Source organism: Alexandromys fortis, unplaced genomic scaffold (assembly GCF_014885135.2).
Source record: "Alexandromys fortis isolate MF-2015 unplaced genomic scaffold, M_Fortis_MF-2015_v1.1 scaffold_56, whole genome shotgun sequence".
Taxonomy (NCBI): Eukaryota; Metazoa; Chordata; class Mammalia; order Rodentia; family Cricetidae; genus Alexandromys; species Alexandromys fortis.
The window spans coordinates 678,975-696,673 of NW_026067935.1; the positions used below are offsets into that span (position 1 = coordinate 678,975).

A 17,699-nucleotide genomic window follows, 5' to 3' on the forward strand; every position below is an offset into this window, starting at 1 on the left:
ACCTTCTTCCAGGGTGCACCTTTAAAGGCTCTGCCCATGCCTGGCTCCTGCCACTGTGCTTCCTGGCCAACCGGACTCAACATCTCAGCATCCACTCTCCATGCCTTCTCTCCAGGATGGACCGTAAGCCAAAAGAACCCGTTCCTCCCGTGAAGCTGTTTCTGTCGAGTATCTTGGTTACAGCAACGCAAAAGTAACCACCGCAGGTGACTAGTTTTAGTACAAGAGCTAGGAGAATCTTCCTGAGGACACAGAACTTGCAGGGACCTCAGGATAAGAAGGTAGCTACCAGACCAGGAGCAGAGGGAAAGCTGATATGCCAGGGAGAGAGGCCTATGGTGGGATTGAGCAGAGAGCTGGCTAGGGCTGGATCCCAGCAGCGTGTGCGCTCTATTCCCAAGGGGGCAGTGAAGTCGTACGTGGAGAGGATGGGGCAAGAGAGGGTGTGGAGATACTGTTCCGATCCTCTACTGTAATGGTGTCAGGATGACAGGGTGGATTCTTTGATTAGGGCCAGGACAGAGGAGCTGGAGGCAAGCGGATAATTTCAATAAATACATGAAGGTAGGATCAAAGGTCTTGTCCCCTTGTACATGCGTGGAGGGAAAGAGAAGAGGACGGAAGCAGAGATGACCTTGAAGTTTCAGGCTCAAAGTGCAGTGGTTGGCGACGTAGATGTACGTGACTAAACCAGGGACAGGTGTGAAGATGGACTAATACGTAAAACATCTCGTTCCGTGCCTGGCACCTGAAACATAATAATAATAATCAATAAATGTGATTATTATTACCTCTGTTATTCTGTGTTCCACAATAATGGCTTCTTGGAAACGGTAAGTTCTTTGACCTTAAACATCCACACACACCCCAAACACATCCACACATGCGCACACACAGGGGAGGGAAGCGAGGGAGGGAACCTATAGCCCAGCCCACAGGAAGCTGGTGAAGCACCATCTGAGAAGGTTTGTGCTCCCAACGACAGTACTGAAAGCAAAAGCACGCGAATGCTTCACATTTAAGCTTTTATTTTGAAAAATAAAATACAAAAGTCATTAGGCTGTAAATGTATACAGCTATTCCCAACTCTCTGAAACAATACAATCAATCATTGAAATAATTAAGGTATTTACTATTATCCACATCAATGTATTTAAACAGGCACAAGTGTTCTACAAAACACTGGAACGTGTACAGACAACCGATTCTGAACGAGACTGCCAATTTTGTTAACCAAATGCCTTCCTTAAACTCTCCTTCTCTTGAAATTAAGACTGGAATCTGATAAGAACGACAAGGACAAGAGGAGCTGTAACAGAACCGTGTCCCTGCTGGGCTCCTCATCTTGAGGGCTGTGCGAGTCACTGGGCTCGAGAGCCATCACTCAGGGAGGCCGGCTGTGGCACCTCCCTAGGGACAGGAGGCTGGCAGGTGAGCAGAAGCCATGGATTGGGTCACAGCATCTCTCCCTGCAGGAGACAGCAGTTCCAGAGATTTCCCTTCTGTAGAAAAGGCAGCAGTCATCCCTAGGGCAAACACACAGCATGTGGTCACGGACACAGATCAAAGCTGCCCTTCCCGTTTCATCCCCGCCTGCTTCCCTGTTTGCACCAGTGGCTAGGTGGGCTCCGTGGGCTCCTACAGTTCAGGGGCAGGAGGACGGACAACCAAGCCTCTGAGGGGCATGGAGGACACACTTTGCCATCTGTGCTGTTTCCAGTGCCTGCAAATAACCTCAAGGTACAAAGCAAGCGAACACAGGGCTGCTACAGACGTTTTCTAATGGTGGCGACAGTCCCCTGAGTCCGCAGCTACCACTAATGTCCAACGTGACCTTAGGAGATGAATGGGCTCTCCGGGATCACTCTTCTCATCAGCCCTAGGCTCTCAGTCTCTCGGTCCCTCCTAACGCTAAAGACCCCTTCCAAACGCCATCTCCACACTTACTCCACGCTTTCATTTCACAGCTAAGGGAACAGACACGGAGTTAAGCTGCTTGGTGCCAGGAGGTGACAGAGCCACTGCCAACCCAGGCTGCCCGAGGCCAGAGCTATGCTCACTATCCGGACACACAGCTGTCTCTGTCGGCCCAAGTGGAGACTCCCACCCAGCAGCACCCGGCGGGCCTCACCTCACTGTGGGAAGTTCCAGGCTCAGCTACTCCAATCGCTCGGTCTGTGGAAGGAACCATAGATACGTTAAAGTCCTGCACTCAGCTGGAAGAGGTACGACTGCTCTCACCAGCACAGCAGCCATGCCTCAGAGGACTGACGGCTAACATTACATTTAAGGTTTAAACTTACCATGCTTGAGAGACTGGAGAAAAGAAAGCCTCTAGCATGCAGGCCGTGGCCTGTGAAGCTGTGCTCCAGCGGCCCACTCCCCCTTCCCAAGACACTAAAGACTATTCTTAAAATTGACTGGTCTTGTCAAATCTGCTGTTCTAGCAAAATAGTAGGTCATTACACTGACTGCTATTTCTGCTTTTGTAATTAAGCTTGCTTACTCTGCTCAAAAAGATCACTAGGACAAAAAAAAAAAAAGATCACTAGGACAACTGCAAGACATATATGTTACAGTAAGAACCTGCCTTCACACAGACAGAATACATACACCATTTTACGGGTTTGCCTTTATACATCCTGGGCTGATATGGCTGGGGACTGCACCTTGGGAGAGCTCTCCGGTGCAGTCCTTTGGGAGGCCAGCACCTAAATAAAAAGCCTATCCTTACTAAAATATATTCATGGTCATGGTGAACGACCCTCTGAGCGACCCCAGACCCATTAACAGCATCTGCTCAGAGTTTTAGATAAACTCAGCCTGCAACTGTTCTAAGGAAAGAAACTGGACTGGCCTTTCCCACACTCCAGGGACAGACTAAATCCTTGGCATCGCCCGAGTAACAAGGATGCCTTTGTTCCTCACAAATCCCATATAAGTCTGTGTGGGGACACAAGATGACAGGGTGGGCTCACTTTCAGAACCTTCCAGTCAGCCTGGCCTCAAGTCAAATGCTGGAGCTTTTGGTTATTCGCATAGGAATGAGCACAGGGAGTGTGGGCTCTGACTCCACAGGGACAGGACACACAGTGTCTCCAGGGCCCTCCAAGACCCAGCCCCTGTACCTCCTCACTTCTGACTGACCTTTAACTCCACTATGTGGAGCAGGCTGGCTGAACTTGCAGTGGTCTCCCGCCTCTGCCTCCTCACTCTGGGATTACCAGCATGTGCTGCCAAGCTTATCAAGTTTCTGTTTCTTGTTTTGTGACAGGGTTTCGTGTAACCCACAGGGCCTTGAACACTCTGTGTAGCTGAAGATGGCCTGGAATTTGATGCTTCTGCCTCCAGTTCACAAGCATGTACTACAAGCATGTACTACAAGCATGTGCCCACACTTGGACCCATTTCTTAATTAAACCATAATCTTTCTTTTAAATTTTTACTTATTTATTTAATGTATATGGGTATTTTGCCTACATGTATGTCTATGCATCGTGTGCATGCCTGGTTCCTAAAGAAACTAGAAGAAGGCATCAGATCCCCTGGACCTAGACTTAAAGCCACATGGAGGCTGGGAACTGAACCTGGGTCCTCTGGGAGGGCAGCCGTTCTTCTTAACTGCTGAGCCATTGCTATAGCACACTTTTTCAAGATTTCTATTTTTTAACATGTGTGTATGTCTATGTGTGTGTCTTTCTGCCTGTGTAAGAGTACATACATGTGAGTGTGATGCCCCAAGGGGCCAGAAGAGAGTGTCAGATCCCCCAGCATGAGTGCGGGCAACAGTGAGTAGCCTGAGGTGTGTATCAAGGCATTTTAAAGCTTTTTCTTATTGTCTTATAAGACTTATAAGACTTCTCTATATTCTACAAATTACTGTTGTCCCACTGAAGGCTTGTTTTCTACCATTTATTTATAGTTCTTAGATATTTTATTTTTGGAGTTGGGCATTGTGGCACACACCTTTAATCCCAGCACTTGGGAGGCAGGGACAGTCATATCTCTGTGAGTTCGAAGTCAGTATGGTCTACATAGTGAGTTCAGGACAGCAAGCATTTCATAATAAAATGACTTTGTCTCAATAGACAAAAACCAATGTTATTATTGGGTTGGAGAGACGTCTCAGTGGTTAAGGGCATTTGTTGCTCTTCCAGAGAACTAGGGTTTGACTCATAACACGCACATGCGGGCTCACAAAGGTTTGTTAACTCCAGTTCCAGGGGCTATGACACCCTCTTCTGACCTCTGTGGGCACCGGGCATGCATGAGGTACACAGATATGCATACAGGAAAAACAAGCATACACTTAAGAATAATAATTAAAAGTTTAATATCAGATTACTATATTGAGACAGGGTTTACTATGTACCACTGGCCGGCCTAGAACTCTGTATATAGACCAGGCCAGCCTTGAACTCATAGAAATCCACCTGCCTCTGTCCCCCAAGTGCTGAGTTCAAGGGTGTATCACCATACCCAACTCTGGCATTCATTTTTAAAAATTCCTCGTTTGCTTATTTAGCTTTGTGTAGATGGGTGTTTGCGTGAATGCTCTGTGGGGAAGTGCGTACCACAGGATGTATGTGGACGGCAGGAGTCAGTTCATCCTTCCCCCTTTATGTGGGATCAAACTCGGGCTGACAGGCTGGGGGGCAATGCTTTTACCCTCTGAGCCACTGCACCAACTCTAGCGTTATTTGTTGTTTCTGCTTGTTTAGGATAGGGTCTGGCTCTATAGCCCAGGCTGGCCTTGAGCATATTATCCTCCTGCCTCCATCTTCCTAGTGCTACTATATCCAGCTACGGCAAGTTTTAATAAGCAAATATTCTCAACTCTGGTGTGTAATTTATCATTTCCCCCTCCCCACTGGAGACAGAGTTTCTAGAGTATCCCTAGCTGTCCTGGAACTCACTCTGTAGACCAGGCTGACCTCAAACTCAGAGATCCACCAGTCTCTGCCTCCCGAGTGCTGGGATTAAAGGTGTGTGCACCACTGTCCTGGACTCTATCAATCTTTAAACTCACGACCATGTCTCTATGACTGAAGATGGCTTCCCCTCTAAGTTCGGGGACTTTCTCTTGCATGATTCTACCCACCCCCTCTCCATCTGGAGCTACTGGGTGTGTGCTGAAGCACGGGGAAGTCGTCAGTTTCGGTCTCAAATCCCCTTTCTTGGTTTCTTCAAGTTTATCCTGCCTCTTAGATTGCTTTCTGGCAATTTCCAAGGCTGTGAGTAATGGTGTCTTCGGGAATCCACCCAGGGCTCTGGGATGTCATGCACACTTTGGGCCTGGCCCTGCTCTCCCTCTATACAAACATCAGGTCCTTGAGTTCCTTAAGAAGACTCTGTTTCTCCCAACTCCTGTGGACATATCCTAATTTCTCACTCCTAGCAAATCCCTAGCAACAACTGTTGAATACATGAAAGAATGGGAAAGAGTTAAACAGACACTGCTAAGAATATGTCCTGCATGCACTCTGAGACCCTCTGGTACCACACATCATTCCGGACGGCTGGTAACTGACAGCGGTCAGGTTGGGCACGGCCTTCACTCCTGGTGAGAGACAGCGTCACTGAGTTCCAGAGGAGGCCTGCTTACTCCAGGCTTGCTGTATGCGACACATAAGGCAGTGTTTCCCCTGCCATCCTAACTCAAACACTTTCAGAAACTGAGTTCAGTATGGATAGCAGCACCCTAGAGCTAGGAAGCCTCAGCCCATGTGGAACATCAAGGCTAATGACAGGCAGTGATGTCTCTTCTCCCAGCTGTTACACAGCTGACAGGGGACCACAGGACACGCTGTGCTACTCCAGGCACACCATGATAATCTCGGGTTTACTCCAACTCTGGACACAAAAATGGAATGCAAGTGAGTTGAAACATTACAGTTGTAATTATAGATTGGTTTCTTTTTGTTGTTGTTGTTGTTTTTCCATGTCTCCCCATTCACAATACAGACCAGGCACAGTGGCCTGAGCTGAGGTGTACATGGGGTGGCTTTATTATGCCTCCTCTTTCTATACAGCCAGTGTAAGAACACAGCCTGTGGTAAGCACAAGGAGGCCTTGTTGTTGTTTTTAAGATAGGGTCCTACTATGTAGCCTGAATGATCTGGAACTTACTGTGTATACCAGGCTGGCCTCGAACTCACAGAGATCTGCCTGCCTCTGCCTTCTGAGTGCTGGGATTAAAGGTGTGTGCCACCACTGCCTGGCTGGTTTCATTTATTTTTAAAAACAAGGATTACAGGCTTTGAACTGTCACATTTGCTGACAGCCAACTGCTGTGTGCATTACGCATTATAGGTCTTTCAGTTTCCAAAGTGAGAACAGCTAAAACACCTCAAACATGAATATAATAAAAATATCAAAAGTAATTATTATTATTATTATTATTATTATTATATGCAAAGTAGATGCTCAGGCATTCTCCCCATTCCCATGTGAAATCCGTGTGGCTGAGTGTGCACTTCCCTAGCTGCGGAAGACCCTAAACTCTCTCAAATCACAGCAGCTCGCTACTGCCAGCACAGGTCACTGTCTTTCCTACTTCCCTTACTTATCTGCTTGTTGGCACATTGAGAAGGGAGCTGGCCTGGAACTGCACTATGTAGCCCAGGCGGCCTTGGATTTGAGCTGATCCTCTCCTCTCAGCTGATGGCTGGCATTACGGGTACAAAGCAGCACACCTGGATTTTATTTCTTGTTTTCATTTTTTATACTTCATTGTCTTTTCCAAAGCTTACTTTGTGGAAGAGCCAGCTCTTACAGAAAAGAAGAGGAAGGGGAAGTGGTGTACATACGGTACCTGGGGCTTTTCTTTCAGAAAGTCAGGTAGCTGAAATTCTCCTTTATAGACCTGGAAAGAACAGAGCAGGAGTGAGTTAAGGAAACGGGAGCCTCCTGGTGCACATCACAGCCACCGGGCTGCTGCTTCACGCATGAGAGAGCGACCTGCCAGGTCAGGGCCAGCGAGGGAAACAGAACTCAGTGAGACCTAACTCACTTGAGTCCGTGGCAGCAGCTGCCCCAGTGCTCCTGGGCTGGCTGACTGGGAAGGGGCAGGCCATGTCGGGTAGGAACCACAATCAAGTGCAAGAGCTGGGTTAGGAGTGCGCTCCTCCTGGTTACCCGTCAGTTCTCCAGTTACAGTCCTGGATTTGAGCCAACAGCAGTTTCCTCAGTTTGCCCAAAAAAGCCTATTTAAGAAATACTAGATGATTCTTAGAGTAACATCTACTTAAAGCTCAGCGATCTCTTCTTCTGAGACTAGGCCATCCCAGAGTGGCCTTAAATGCATTATTTAGCCAAGAATCACCTTGAGCCCCCACTCTTCCTGCCCGTCTTCACTGTGGCAGTGCTGGGGTTCAGGCCTGAATCACTGTGCCTGGTTACACAGTCCTGGGATGGAATCCAGGGCTTTGGGCTACATCCCGGTCCCACGCGCTGAAGTTTGAATACTTGGTTCCCCGCCCCCCACCCAGCCTGCGGAACTGTTTCGGAAGGGTTAGAAGGAGTGGCCTTGTTGGAGGATGTGTCACTAGAACAGGCTTTAAGATTTCAAAAAATTTACACCATTTCCACTGTGCTGTCTCTGCTTCCTGTTTGTGGACTGGGAAATGAGCTCTCGGCTGCGCTCCGGTGCCAGCAGGCCTGCTGCTGCTGCCATGCCCACTTTCATGATGGACTCTAGCCCTCTGAAACCTTAAGCCCAATTAATTGCTTTCTCTTATGTACCGGTGTTTTGTTAGAGCAATTGAAAAGTAACTAATCCAGGGTGTATGAATACACGAACACCCCCCCCACAAATTTGTGCTAAACTAATTAAGTAGTTATGATTAGGACAATAAAGTTTTACATAAGGGCATACACTATAACAAACCCTAACTTCCAGTTACAGTGTGACAAAAGCAGTCCTGAGGAACAGCACACTCAGAATGGATAAGTAAAACAGGCACAGGGATGTGCATCGATAATCCAAGCAGTGGGGAGGTAGAGGCAGGAGCATCTCAAGTTTAAGGCCAACCTCAGCTACACAGTGAGTTCAAGACCAGCACAGGCTACTTGACACCCAGTCTCAAAAGAATTCCAAATAGGTAGAATGTGATGGCATATTCTTTTAATCCCAGCATTTGGGAAGCAGAGGCAGGTGGCTCTCTGAGTTTGAGGTCAGCTTGGTCTATATAGCAAGATACAAGCTGGCCAGGGATACACAGTGACGTCCTGTCTAAAAATGGGTGTGGCTCATTGGTATTGTAATATCCTAGTGTGTATGATATCCTAGTTTTAATCCTGAGGGTCACTAAATAATAATAAATTATTAAAAGCAATGCATATATTGTATACTCTACAGTGGAAATAATATAAATGGTTATACCACTAACGACATAGATGAATCTCAACACATAATCATGACAGTGTGTATCAGGGGAGACAGATCCTAAGGAATATACTGTCTTAATTTTGTAGTATTATGAGGTGTGATCTTTTATTGATATGCTAGGTATACTTCTCTGTATATATATTTAAATAGGAAAAATCAGATAACCAAATTAACTCAATGGTGTAATGTTAACAAGTTATTGTTTGCTGGTTGTGGAGGTTCATATCTGGTATCAGAACTTGAAAGGCAGAAGCAGGAGCAGAAAATTTTTGAGTCTGAGGCCAGCTTTGGCTACACAGGGAGAACCTATGTCTCTCTCCAAATACATAAATAAATAGCTACTAAAATGCATACATACCCACTGTTTAAGTATAAAAATGTTTGTTTCAACAGTTTGCAGTAGTTTTGCTTGTTTAGTTTTTGGTTTTAAGTAGAAATACTAATGTCATAAAGAATGAAAAAGCAGTCTATTAAAAAAAAGTTGAAAAAAAAAAAGGTTGACACCAGCGTGGTGGTGCACACTTTAACCCCAGCACTCAGGAAGCAGAGGCAGGCAGATCTCTGTGAGTTCAAGGCCAGTCTAGTCTACAGGATGAGTTCCAGGACAGCTAGGGCAACACAGAGAAACCCTGTATCAAAAATTCACACACGCACACACAGTCTAACAGCTGCCAAGTTCAGAATTACTGTGACAAGAACCTATGGATACTGACTTGTCACCAGATAGCTTCTGAGCACACAAAGAAATTCTCTAAATGGCAAATAACAAACAAACACAGAAGGAATTTGATACTAGATTCTGTTTCGGGATATTTGATCATATTGTGATATTCGAGACTGTTGAGTGAAGTTTACCTTGAATCAGGGGGTTGAACCCAAAACTAGCTGAAGGAATTAGACACAGAGAAGCCAGCAATTTGGATAGGGAAAACACACAGGAAGGAAAGGACGGGGACTTGAGTTTGGCGCTTCCTTTGGGTCCAGGGACGAGTGAAGAGACAGGTCTCCAGCCAGAATTAGCTTAATCATAATTTTGTGCAGAACCGGACTGATTTTAAGTCTCAGTTCCTGGCAGACCCTCACCAACAGGACATGCTTTGCCTGCATTAATTCAATTCATTATTTCTATCACTTTCCCTTGGGGAATTATGACTTAGTTTCACACGTAGAGAAAACACAACTCTAGCCAGGAATGACAACACAGGAAGGAGCTAACTTTGAAGTTTACATTTCCAGTCCCTCTGGGCTTGTGTGACTCAGAGAGACTCCTTATCGCCCAAACAGAAATGCTGTCTAACAGCTGGTGACATGCATGTTTACATGTTCTCATCTAAGTGTTCTGGCAGCTGTGCACATCACAGACTGGGTTCTTAGAAAGTTCAACAGTCTTGTCCTGTCTGGAAGCAGTGGGAACGATGTGAATGCTTCCCACCATTGTGAAGAAAATGCATTAATCAGCTCAGAAGCACGAAAATCCACTCTAAACATATCTTTAATACAAAAAGAAAGGCTCCAGTACAATAACTGCTGGATGCAGATGAGTCAGAAAGTGATTAATAGGGACTACATGGTCCATATAAAATAGAAATTTTCTTATCACAGTAAGCAGTACCAATATATGAAAGTTATCGTTAAGACTTGGATTTTCAGGCCCAGGATGGTAACAAGTGCCTTTAATTCCAGAACTTAGGAGGCAGAAAGGGAAGAGAATAGGTGAGTTCAATGCAAACCTGGTCAGTATAGTTTGTTTGTTTTCAATATATGTGTATAGGTGCTTTGCTTGCATGTATGTCTGTGTATGGCATTCATGTAGTACCTATGAAGCCCAGAAGAGAGTATCAGACTCCCTCCGAACTGAAGTTACAGGCAGTTCTAAGTCACCATGTGGGTGCTGGGAATTGAACCTAGGTCCTCTGGTAGAGCAGCCAGTGCTCTTAACTGTGAAACCACCTCTCTAGTCCCCAGGATAAGGTTCTGAAGATGACAGTTCACGATGAGTGTGCTGGACCATGCTTGTCGAGGACTGGTGTGGGAAGTCCTTCTGTGTATGTGCTGCTTTTATTGGTTAATGAATAAAGAAGCTGCTTTCAGCCAATGGCTTAACAGAATATAGCCAGGCTGGAAAAGATACACAGAGAGAGTAGGTGGAGTCAGGAGATGCCATGTAGTCTCAGCCTGGAACAGATGTGCTGGGACCTTGCCAGTAGGCCACAGCCACATGGCGATACACCGATCAATAGAATTGGGTTAAATTAAGATAGAAGAGCTAGCCAATAAGAAGCTAGAGCTAATAGGCTGAGCAGTGATTTAATTAATGCAGTGTCTATGTGGTTATTGCGAGTCTGCGTGGCCGGGAACGAGCAAGTGGCTTCCCACTACAGAGGACTATGACAGCCACATTGCTACGAGCGTTGAATACCAAAGAACCAGCTGTCATATTAAGACTGGTATCCTGGCCCAGCTCTCTACTATTCTTGTGGAACGGCTAGGGGATATATGTGTGTGCATGCATGTGTGTATAAATCCTAAGTCCATTTAGTGTTGCTTGTATGAATGTATGTTTAGGGCTGACTACTTGGGATTGGATAACACAGCAAGGGGCCTGTCCCTGGAGAAAAGAGATCCCTACCTCAGTAGCCAATGATTGACTGGAGCTCTTCTACCTAGTGGGGGCAGGACCTTAGTAAATTTCCCCTAACCACACTGGCATGTTGACTGGTGTGGTCACCATGCAAATCCTGTATAGGTAACTCTACTGCTGAGATTTCATTGGGCAGCATCCCTGCCATGTTTAGGAGATACTATTTTGCAGCAGGTGCTATTCCTACTCAGATATATCACTAGACTACTTAAAAGGCAATGGAGGACCTGGAGAGATAGTTCAGCAGTTAAGAGCACTTGTTGCTATTGCAGAGGTCCTGGGTTTGGTTTCCAGCATCCACATGGTGGCTCACAATCACCAATCCTAGGGGATCTGACTCCTTCTGAACTTTGCACTCACGTGGTGCACAGACATTCAGGCATGCAAAACACTCATTCACATAAAAATGCAAAAATCTAAAAAATAAAAATTCTAAAAGGCAGTGGCCAGGGCATGGTGTCACACATCAGCAATTCCAGCACTCAGAGGGTTAAGACAGCAGACTGTGGGTTTGAGCACAGACTGGGTTATATAGTGAATTCCTGAATAACTCAGGCTGCACTGCCAGATCCTGTCTAAATAAAAAAGAAAAGAAAAACAAAAAAACCCACCCTGAAAATAAATGAATGAAAAGAAACCAGCTGCTAAGGGACACGACATGTACAAGCTACTCAAAACTAGTAAGAAATTCCATGAGTAGCTAGCAACCACTGCCGTGTCTGCTGTTGGCTAACTGTAGTATCACAAGCGAGAACACTGCAGCCAGTATTATTTCTGTTTGCTGACAATCCCCTCTCCCTCCATTTCTTTTCCTTGGTAGCAGCTGCCCAAGATCCTTGAAATTTAAAAACACTACCAAACTCTATCCAGGCTCTGCCGCCTTTTCACAGTGCTTCTCAGAATGGTGAGAGCTTGTACCTGCCAGGTCACAGCCAGCCCAGAAAGCTTCCCACTTCCCTGTCCTCTCCTTTGGGGGCATCTATTACTCTATAGCTATCCCTCCATTGTGTTTCATGTGCGTGAATTTTTGCTAATTATCACCTTTACCTCTACTCTTTTAAAAATTTTTAGTGTATGGGTGCTTTGTTTGCATGTAAGTCTGCGTATCATGTGTATAGTTGGTATCCACCTGGGCCAGAAGAGGGTTTCAGAGTCCAGAGAACTGGAATTACAGATGGTTCTGAGCCACTTTGAGCGTGCTGGGAATTGAGCCCAGGTCCTCTGGAAGAGCAGCCGGTGCTCTTAACCATGCGACCTCAAGGCAGAGCTACTCCTCCAGCCTCCTCGCCTCTCGTCTTAGTCTTTGCAGCCTGAAAGGGCATCTCCAGCACGCCTGTGGCCCTCACCTGGACGTTTCTACGGCTCTGTCTGTCTTTCCACGGTCCTGCTCCTGCAATGTGCACAGGAGAGGTTAGAGGGGAAATGTCAGGGCTGGGTCTTCACAGGCTGGTTTGTCCCTTGAGTTGCCTGACTCTAGACAGGGTAGCCCCTCCGATCTGGATGAGAGGTGCAGCAGATGAGTCAGTCTGGTTTTGTCTCCCTGCTTTAGAAAGTGGCTGTGTTTAAGGAGTTACAAGGCACGGTCACAAACTTAGTGGAAACACTGCTCACTCTCTAACAGAGACTTTTTTATGTCTTAAAAATTTTGGGTAGAGTTCGAGATTAGAACAAAACAGAACCCAAACTCTGATTGTCCTGGCACTCACCATGTAACCGAGGTTCTCTCTGAACTCAGTCTCATAAGTACTGGTTACGGGAGTACATGCCACAGCCAGCTAAAAATGAAGTTATTTTTAGGGATTTTTTTGAACTGAAGAAAGTATTTCAGGAACTGGCAATCAGACCCAGTTAACCAGGTGCCATCTTCTACACTGTGCCATGAACAGCAGCAAGGGTCTTAAAAAAAAACTTCTAAATTACTGGTTTACTATGGTCCCCTCCCCCTATAGATGCTGGGTCTTCTAAGAGTTAGACACTGATGGTTAATGCAACTAATTTTTGAAAGCTCTAGGCTGTCTGTTGACAGAAAGAGAACTGCTATCCTTCTTTAAAATTCCCGGGAAAACTGTAAGTAGTTACCCACCTAGCTTTCAAAAGTTAGTCCTAACTAATGAGAGCAGAAGAAGAAGGTAGAGGAGGCTTGGAACCTGCTCCTCTGTGTGAGGCTCCACAGCCTTCAGGTGGGTTAACAAACAGTTGTGAAAGAAGACAGAATATATCATGAATGACTTAAAAGAACCTAAACACACAACAGAGGGGCTGGCTCCCTGCTGCACACAGAAAAGGACGACAGACTACTTTGTAAAGCCAACAGGAGGAGCACAGGAAAGAACTGACGCAAAGACATAAAAAACAGGAGCCAGGAGAGACAAGAGCGATGTGACATGGTTTGTTGTTTTTGTTTGTGCTTTCGTTTTCCAAGACAGGGTTTCTCTACAGCCCTGACTGTCCTGGAACTTCCTCTGCAGGCCAGGCTGGCCTCGAAGTCCCAGAGATCCTCTTGCCTTTGCCTCCCAAGCACCACCACCAGATGAACAATCTGAGTTTTAAGGATGAGCCAGGCCTTGTCACAGAGATACTTTTGGGATTTTCATTTTTACACTGACCCTGTGAACAAATCCTTTCTTTCTTTCTTTCTTTCTTTCTTTCTTTCTTTCTTTCTTTCTTTCTTTCTTTTCTTTCTTTCTCTCTCTCTCTCTCTCTCTCTCTCTCTCTCTCTCTCTCTCTCTCTCTCTCTTTCTTTCTTTTTCTTTCTTTTTTTTATTGTTGAGACAGGGTTTCCCCTGTAGCTTTGGAGCCTGTCCTAGAACTTGCTCTGTAGACCAGAGTGGCCTTGAACTCACAGAGATTCACCTGCCTCTATCTCCAGAGTGCTGGGATTAAAGGCCATCAACACTCAGCTTCATTTCCTAATACTTTTAATCCCTTGAAAACAGAGTGGAAGGGCTGAAGAGATGGCTCAGTGGTTAAGAGTACTTGTTGCTCTTACAGAGGACCTAGGTTTGGTTCTCAGCACCCATATGGTGTCTCACAACCACCCATCTTTCCAGTCCCAGGGAAATTCAGTGCCTTCTTCTGACTTACGCAGGCAACAAGCATGCATGTGATACACATACATACACACGAGAAAACACTGATACACAGAGAATTAAATACATAAATCTAAATACAAACAAGGAAAACCTACAGTGCAGCTGGTGGGTGTACAGAAGCACCTGCCTGTAACTCTAGTACTTGGGAGGCAGAGGCAGTTCAACGTCATCCTAATTTCACACTGAGTTCCAGCCAGCCTAGACTACATGAAACCCTAGCTTCAAAAAAAGAAAAAAGAAAAACAAAACAAACAACCACCACCACCCCACAGCAGAAGTCTGCATGGCAGCACATGAGCTGGGTTGAGATGGGAGGATTAATAAACCTAGAAGTTCTAGCCCAGCAGCATGGTGAATCCACATTTCCAGAACCTTCCACCCCCTTTTTTAAAAATGCCAACACTCACAAGGAAGAGGCAGGAGGAGCTCTGTGAGTAAGAGCAGTTGGTCTATGTAGCAAGGTTAAAGCCAGCCAGACTACACAGTGAGACTGCCTCCAACAACAGAAAGAATGTAGAAGGACACCAAGAGTAAATCTCCTGGTGGGCACTGACTGTCCCCAAGGGGATTCTGCAGATAAAGAGGTGACAGGGTAGAGCTGGAAAGCAGGACTTCCCAAGGAAATCGGTCCTTCATCTAGACAGCACATGTGGTGTGGTGGTGTGAAAAGTCCTTCTGTGTATGGGTTGCTTTTATTGGTTAATGAATAATGAAGCTGTCTTGGGCCTGTGTGTGGTAGAATAGAGATAGGCAGGGAAAACTAAACTGAATGCTGGGAGAAAGGAGGAGGAGTCAGTGAGAAGACATGTAGCCCTGCCAGAGACAGACGCTGGATGAAACTTTGCCAGCAAGCCACAGCCACATGGTGATGCACAGATTAATAGAAATGGGTTAAATTCAGAGCTAGCCAATAAGAAGATGGAGCTAATAGGCCAAGCAGTGATTTAATTAATACCATTTCTATGTGGTTATTTTGTGGCTGAGCAGCCGGGAACAAAGAGTTGGGCTAAGGGTCACTATCTCTCTTAATTTACTTAGCTCTGAGAGGAAAATAAAGGTAGAAGCTGGCGATCAACCCCAGAGAAGCTCACTGTGAGATCTGAATGATCACTCTAGGTAAATGAAGGAGGAAAGACAGAGTTTGGGGAAAACGTATTTATTTCACTTCCTATTTGTGTGTCTGTCACACATGTTCACATGAGTGTGTTCGTGTGTACATACATGTGCACACGCATGCAGAGGCCAGAGGTCAATGCTGAGTGTTTTCCTATAGTGCTCTCTATTTTATCTTCTCAGACAGTCTCACTGAATGGTGCCCCCATTCAGCTAAACTAGCGCCCAGGAATCCTGACTACGAGGCTATCTCTGAAGCACTGGCCTGGGACAGAAAGACAAACTTTAGCAGGTGTGGGAAGGGAAGGCCCCTCTCTTAGCAGTCTGGCTGAAGTCTCTTACTGGCTGCAAATCAATGAGCAACGTCACTGTGAAGGCTGCTTACATGGATACTTCAGATAATGTCAGCACAGCAACAAACCATGCTAACACCTGAGCCGCTATGATCCTGACTATGGCTTCACTCTTTTCCCAAAGGAAACGTCTCAGAATCTCACAGACAGGACTGTTTAGTTACAGCACAGTCATCTGCCTTCTCAGCTGGGGTCCCGTGCAGGAGCCACTCCAGCATCTCACTGAAATTCCTCAGCGTTCCTTCAAAGAGACAATCTAGAACCTTCCAAAATTATACATATAGCAGCAAAAAGACAATGGACAAGTATCTCTCAGGGAACTCCCACGGAGCGTATCCTATCCTGATCTGTCTCTGAGCATCTCTAGTTCTAAATCTACGTTAACCTCAAATCAATGTTTTTAAGTAACAATCTTCAACTCCAACTCATACTAGCTCAGAGGGAGGTCAATAATCTGGGCTTCACTTGGGTAGAGATCTTAGACAACAAACTCCTCAGGCAACAGCACAGAGATCCGTTTCTGGCCAGTGCCACGGACATGCCGAAGAACATGAAGAGATGAACATAATGAAGAGCAATGGAGATTCAAGAGCTGGAGAAAGCACTGTCTGAAATGAGAGCATCACTGGGCAGCCAATTAGATCCAGAAGACAAAGGATCGGTGAATAAAAAATAGGTTCATTAAATTTAAAACTAATAAAAAGCCAGAAGGGGGTAGGAGATGGTTTAGTAGATGAAGCGCTGTTCTGCAAGAATGCGGACCTAAGTTTGCATGGCCCCCACATAAATACTGGGCGGCTGTGATGTCTCCTCTGCAATCCCAGTGATTGGATGATGGAAACAAGGGATTCCCCAGAGCAAGCTGGCTAGTCTTATCTGTGAGTTCTGGGTGCAGTAGAGACCCTCCTCAATGAATAAGGTGGAGCGTGAATAAGGAAGACATCTAAGGTGGAGCCTCTGCCACACACACACACACACACACACACACACACACACTTAAAGCCAGGCATGGGGCTGCACATGCACCTCATCCCATACAAAATAAATAAATGTAATTTTAAAATTCCCAAAGCAAAACATTTAGCTAAGAGAATCAGCAGCTAGTAAACCCTAATAAGGCAGGCATCTGGCTGAAGAGAAAAGATGCCGGGAAGAAATCTGTATCAAGAAAACATGTGGTCCAAAATGCACACAATATTTAATAACTGTCTGTTTACAGAAAATTGCAGCCCTTGTTCTACAGCAAGCATAATAGACAAACACAAATATAGCTAAAATGAGGAGATAATTGCCACAGCAAATACAACAAAATACTAAAAAATACTTGATTAATCCAAAAGAATCCAGGAAAACAAAGGAACAGAGATAGACAGTTCAAAAATAAGAAACAAACACTTGATGGCAGATTTCATCCAGCTCAACCAGATGAGTAGTTACCATACATATAAGGAAATCAACACCTCACTTAAAACAAAAGAACTGTCAGACCACATTAACCACAACACCACCACTTAAGTCACTTTCAATATCAAGACACAGATTAAAAAAGTTGAAGGATGAGGAAAACAGACCGCACTGCGGCTCTGCTCTTATCAGACAAGGCCAACTCCTAAGGAAAGACATCAGTGCTGGGGCTACCTCATGGCAAGAGCTAATTCTAATTCCTCAAGCTCTATCTAGTTATTCTCTCAGCAACACAGATCCAAATGCATGAAGCACAGGGGACAATGAAAGAAGGAAAGCCACAAGCACAGCACTCTTCTCAAATTTATAAATCAACTAAGAATTATCAGACCAAACAATATGATGCACGGAGACAGACACAAGCAGAAGCAGCTGGCTACACCTCAACATGCAGCGGCACCTTCCAGGCTCTAGAAACTATCTGTCTCACCTGCTGCAGTTTCTCTCTTTTTTAAATAATCTAATGAAGCGTGTGTGTTGCTGTATGTGCATGTGTGCAGGTGTGCCATGCTGTATGTATGGAGGTCAGAGAACAACTTTCAGTAGTAGGTTTTCTCCATCCACCATGGGTCAGGCTGACAAGAGCTTTTTGTTTTGTTTTGTTTTGTTGTTTGTTTGTTTTTTGTTTTTGTTTTTTTTTTTTTTTT

At 45.4% G+C, this 17,699-nt stretch overlaps 1 protein-coding gene and 1 non-coding gene across 4 annotated transcripts in view; both read right to left on the reverse strand.

The window, feature by feature from the left end:
- Window positions 1-1,011: 1,011 nt before the first annotated feature.
- Window positions 1,012-17,699, reverse strand: part of Tpst1 (tyrosylprotein sulfotransferase 1) — a 54,206-nt gene continuing 37,518 nt past the window's right edge. The window contains exons 4-7 of one of the 3 annotated variants that reach the window (XR_007592540.1): window positions 6,815-6,865; window positions 2,616-2,711; window positions 2,132-2,175; window positions 1,012-1,526 (exon numbers count right to left, since the gene is read on the reverse strand). Coding sequence is in view for 2 of the 3 variants with exons in the window: in XM_050146415.1 (XP_050002372.1) it covers window positions 2,158-2,175; window positions 6,815-6,865 (69 nt within the window). In the remaining variant the exon portion in view is untranslated. The remainder of the gene's footprint in view (window positions 1,527-2,131; window positions 2,176-2,615; window positions 2,712-6,814; window positions 6,866-17,699) is intronic. The other 2 variants (XM_050146415.1, XM_050146416.1) reach the window with 2 other exon arrangements.
- On the reverse strand, window positions 5,940-6,072 carry LOC126504370 (small nucleolar RNA SNORA51). The gene has a single exon (XR_007592569.1). It is a non-coding gene; the product is annotated as a small nucleolar RNA SNORA51 (small nucleolar RNA).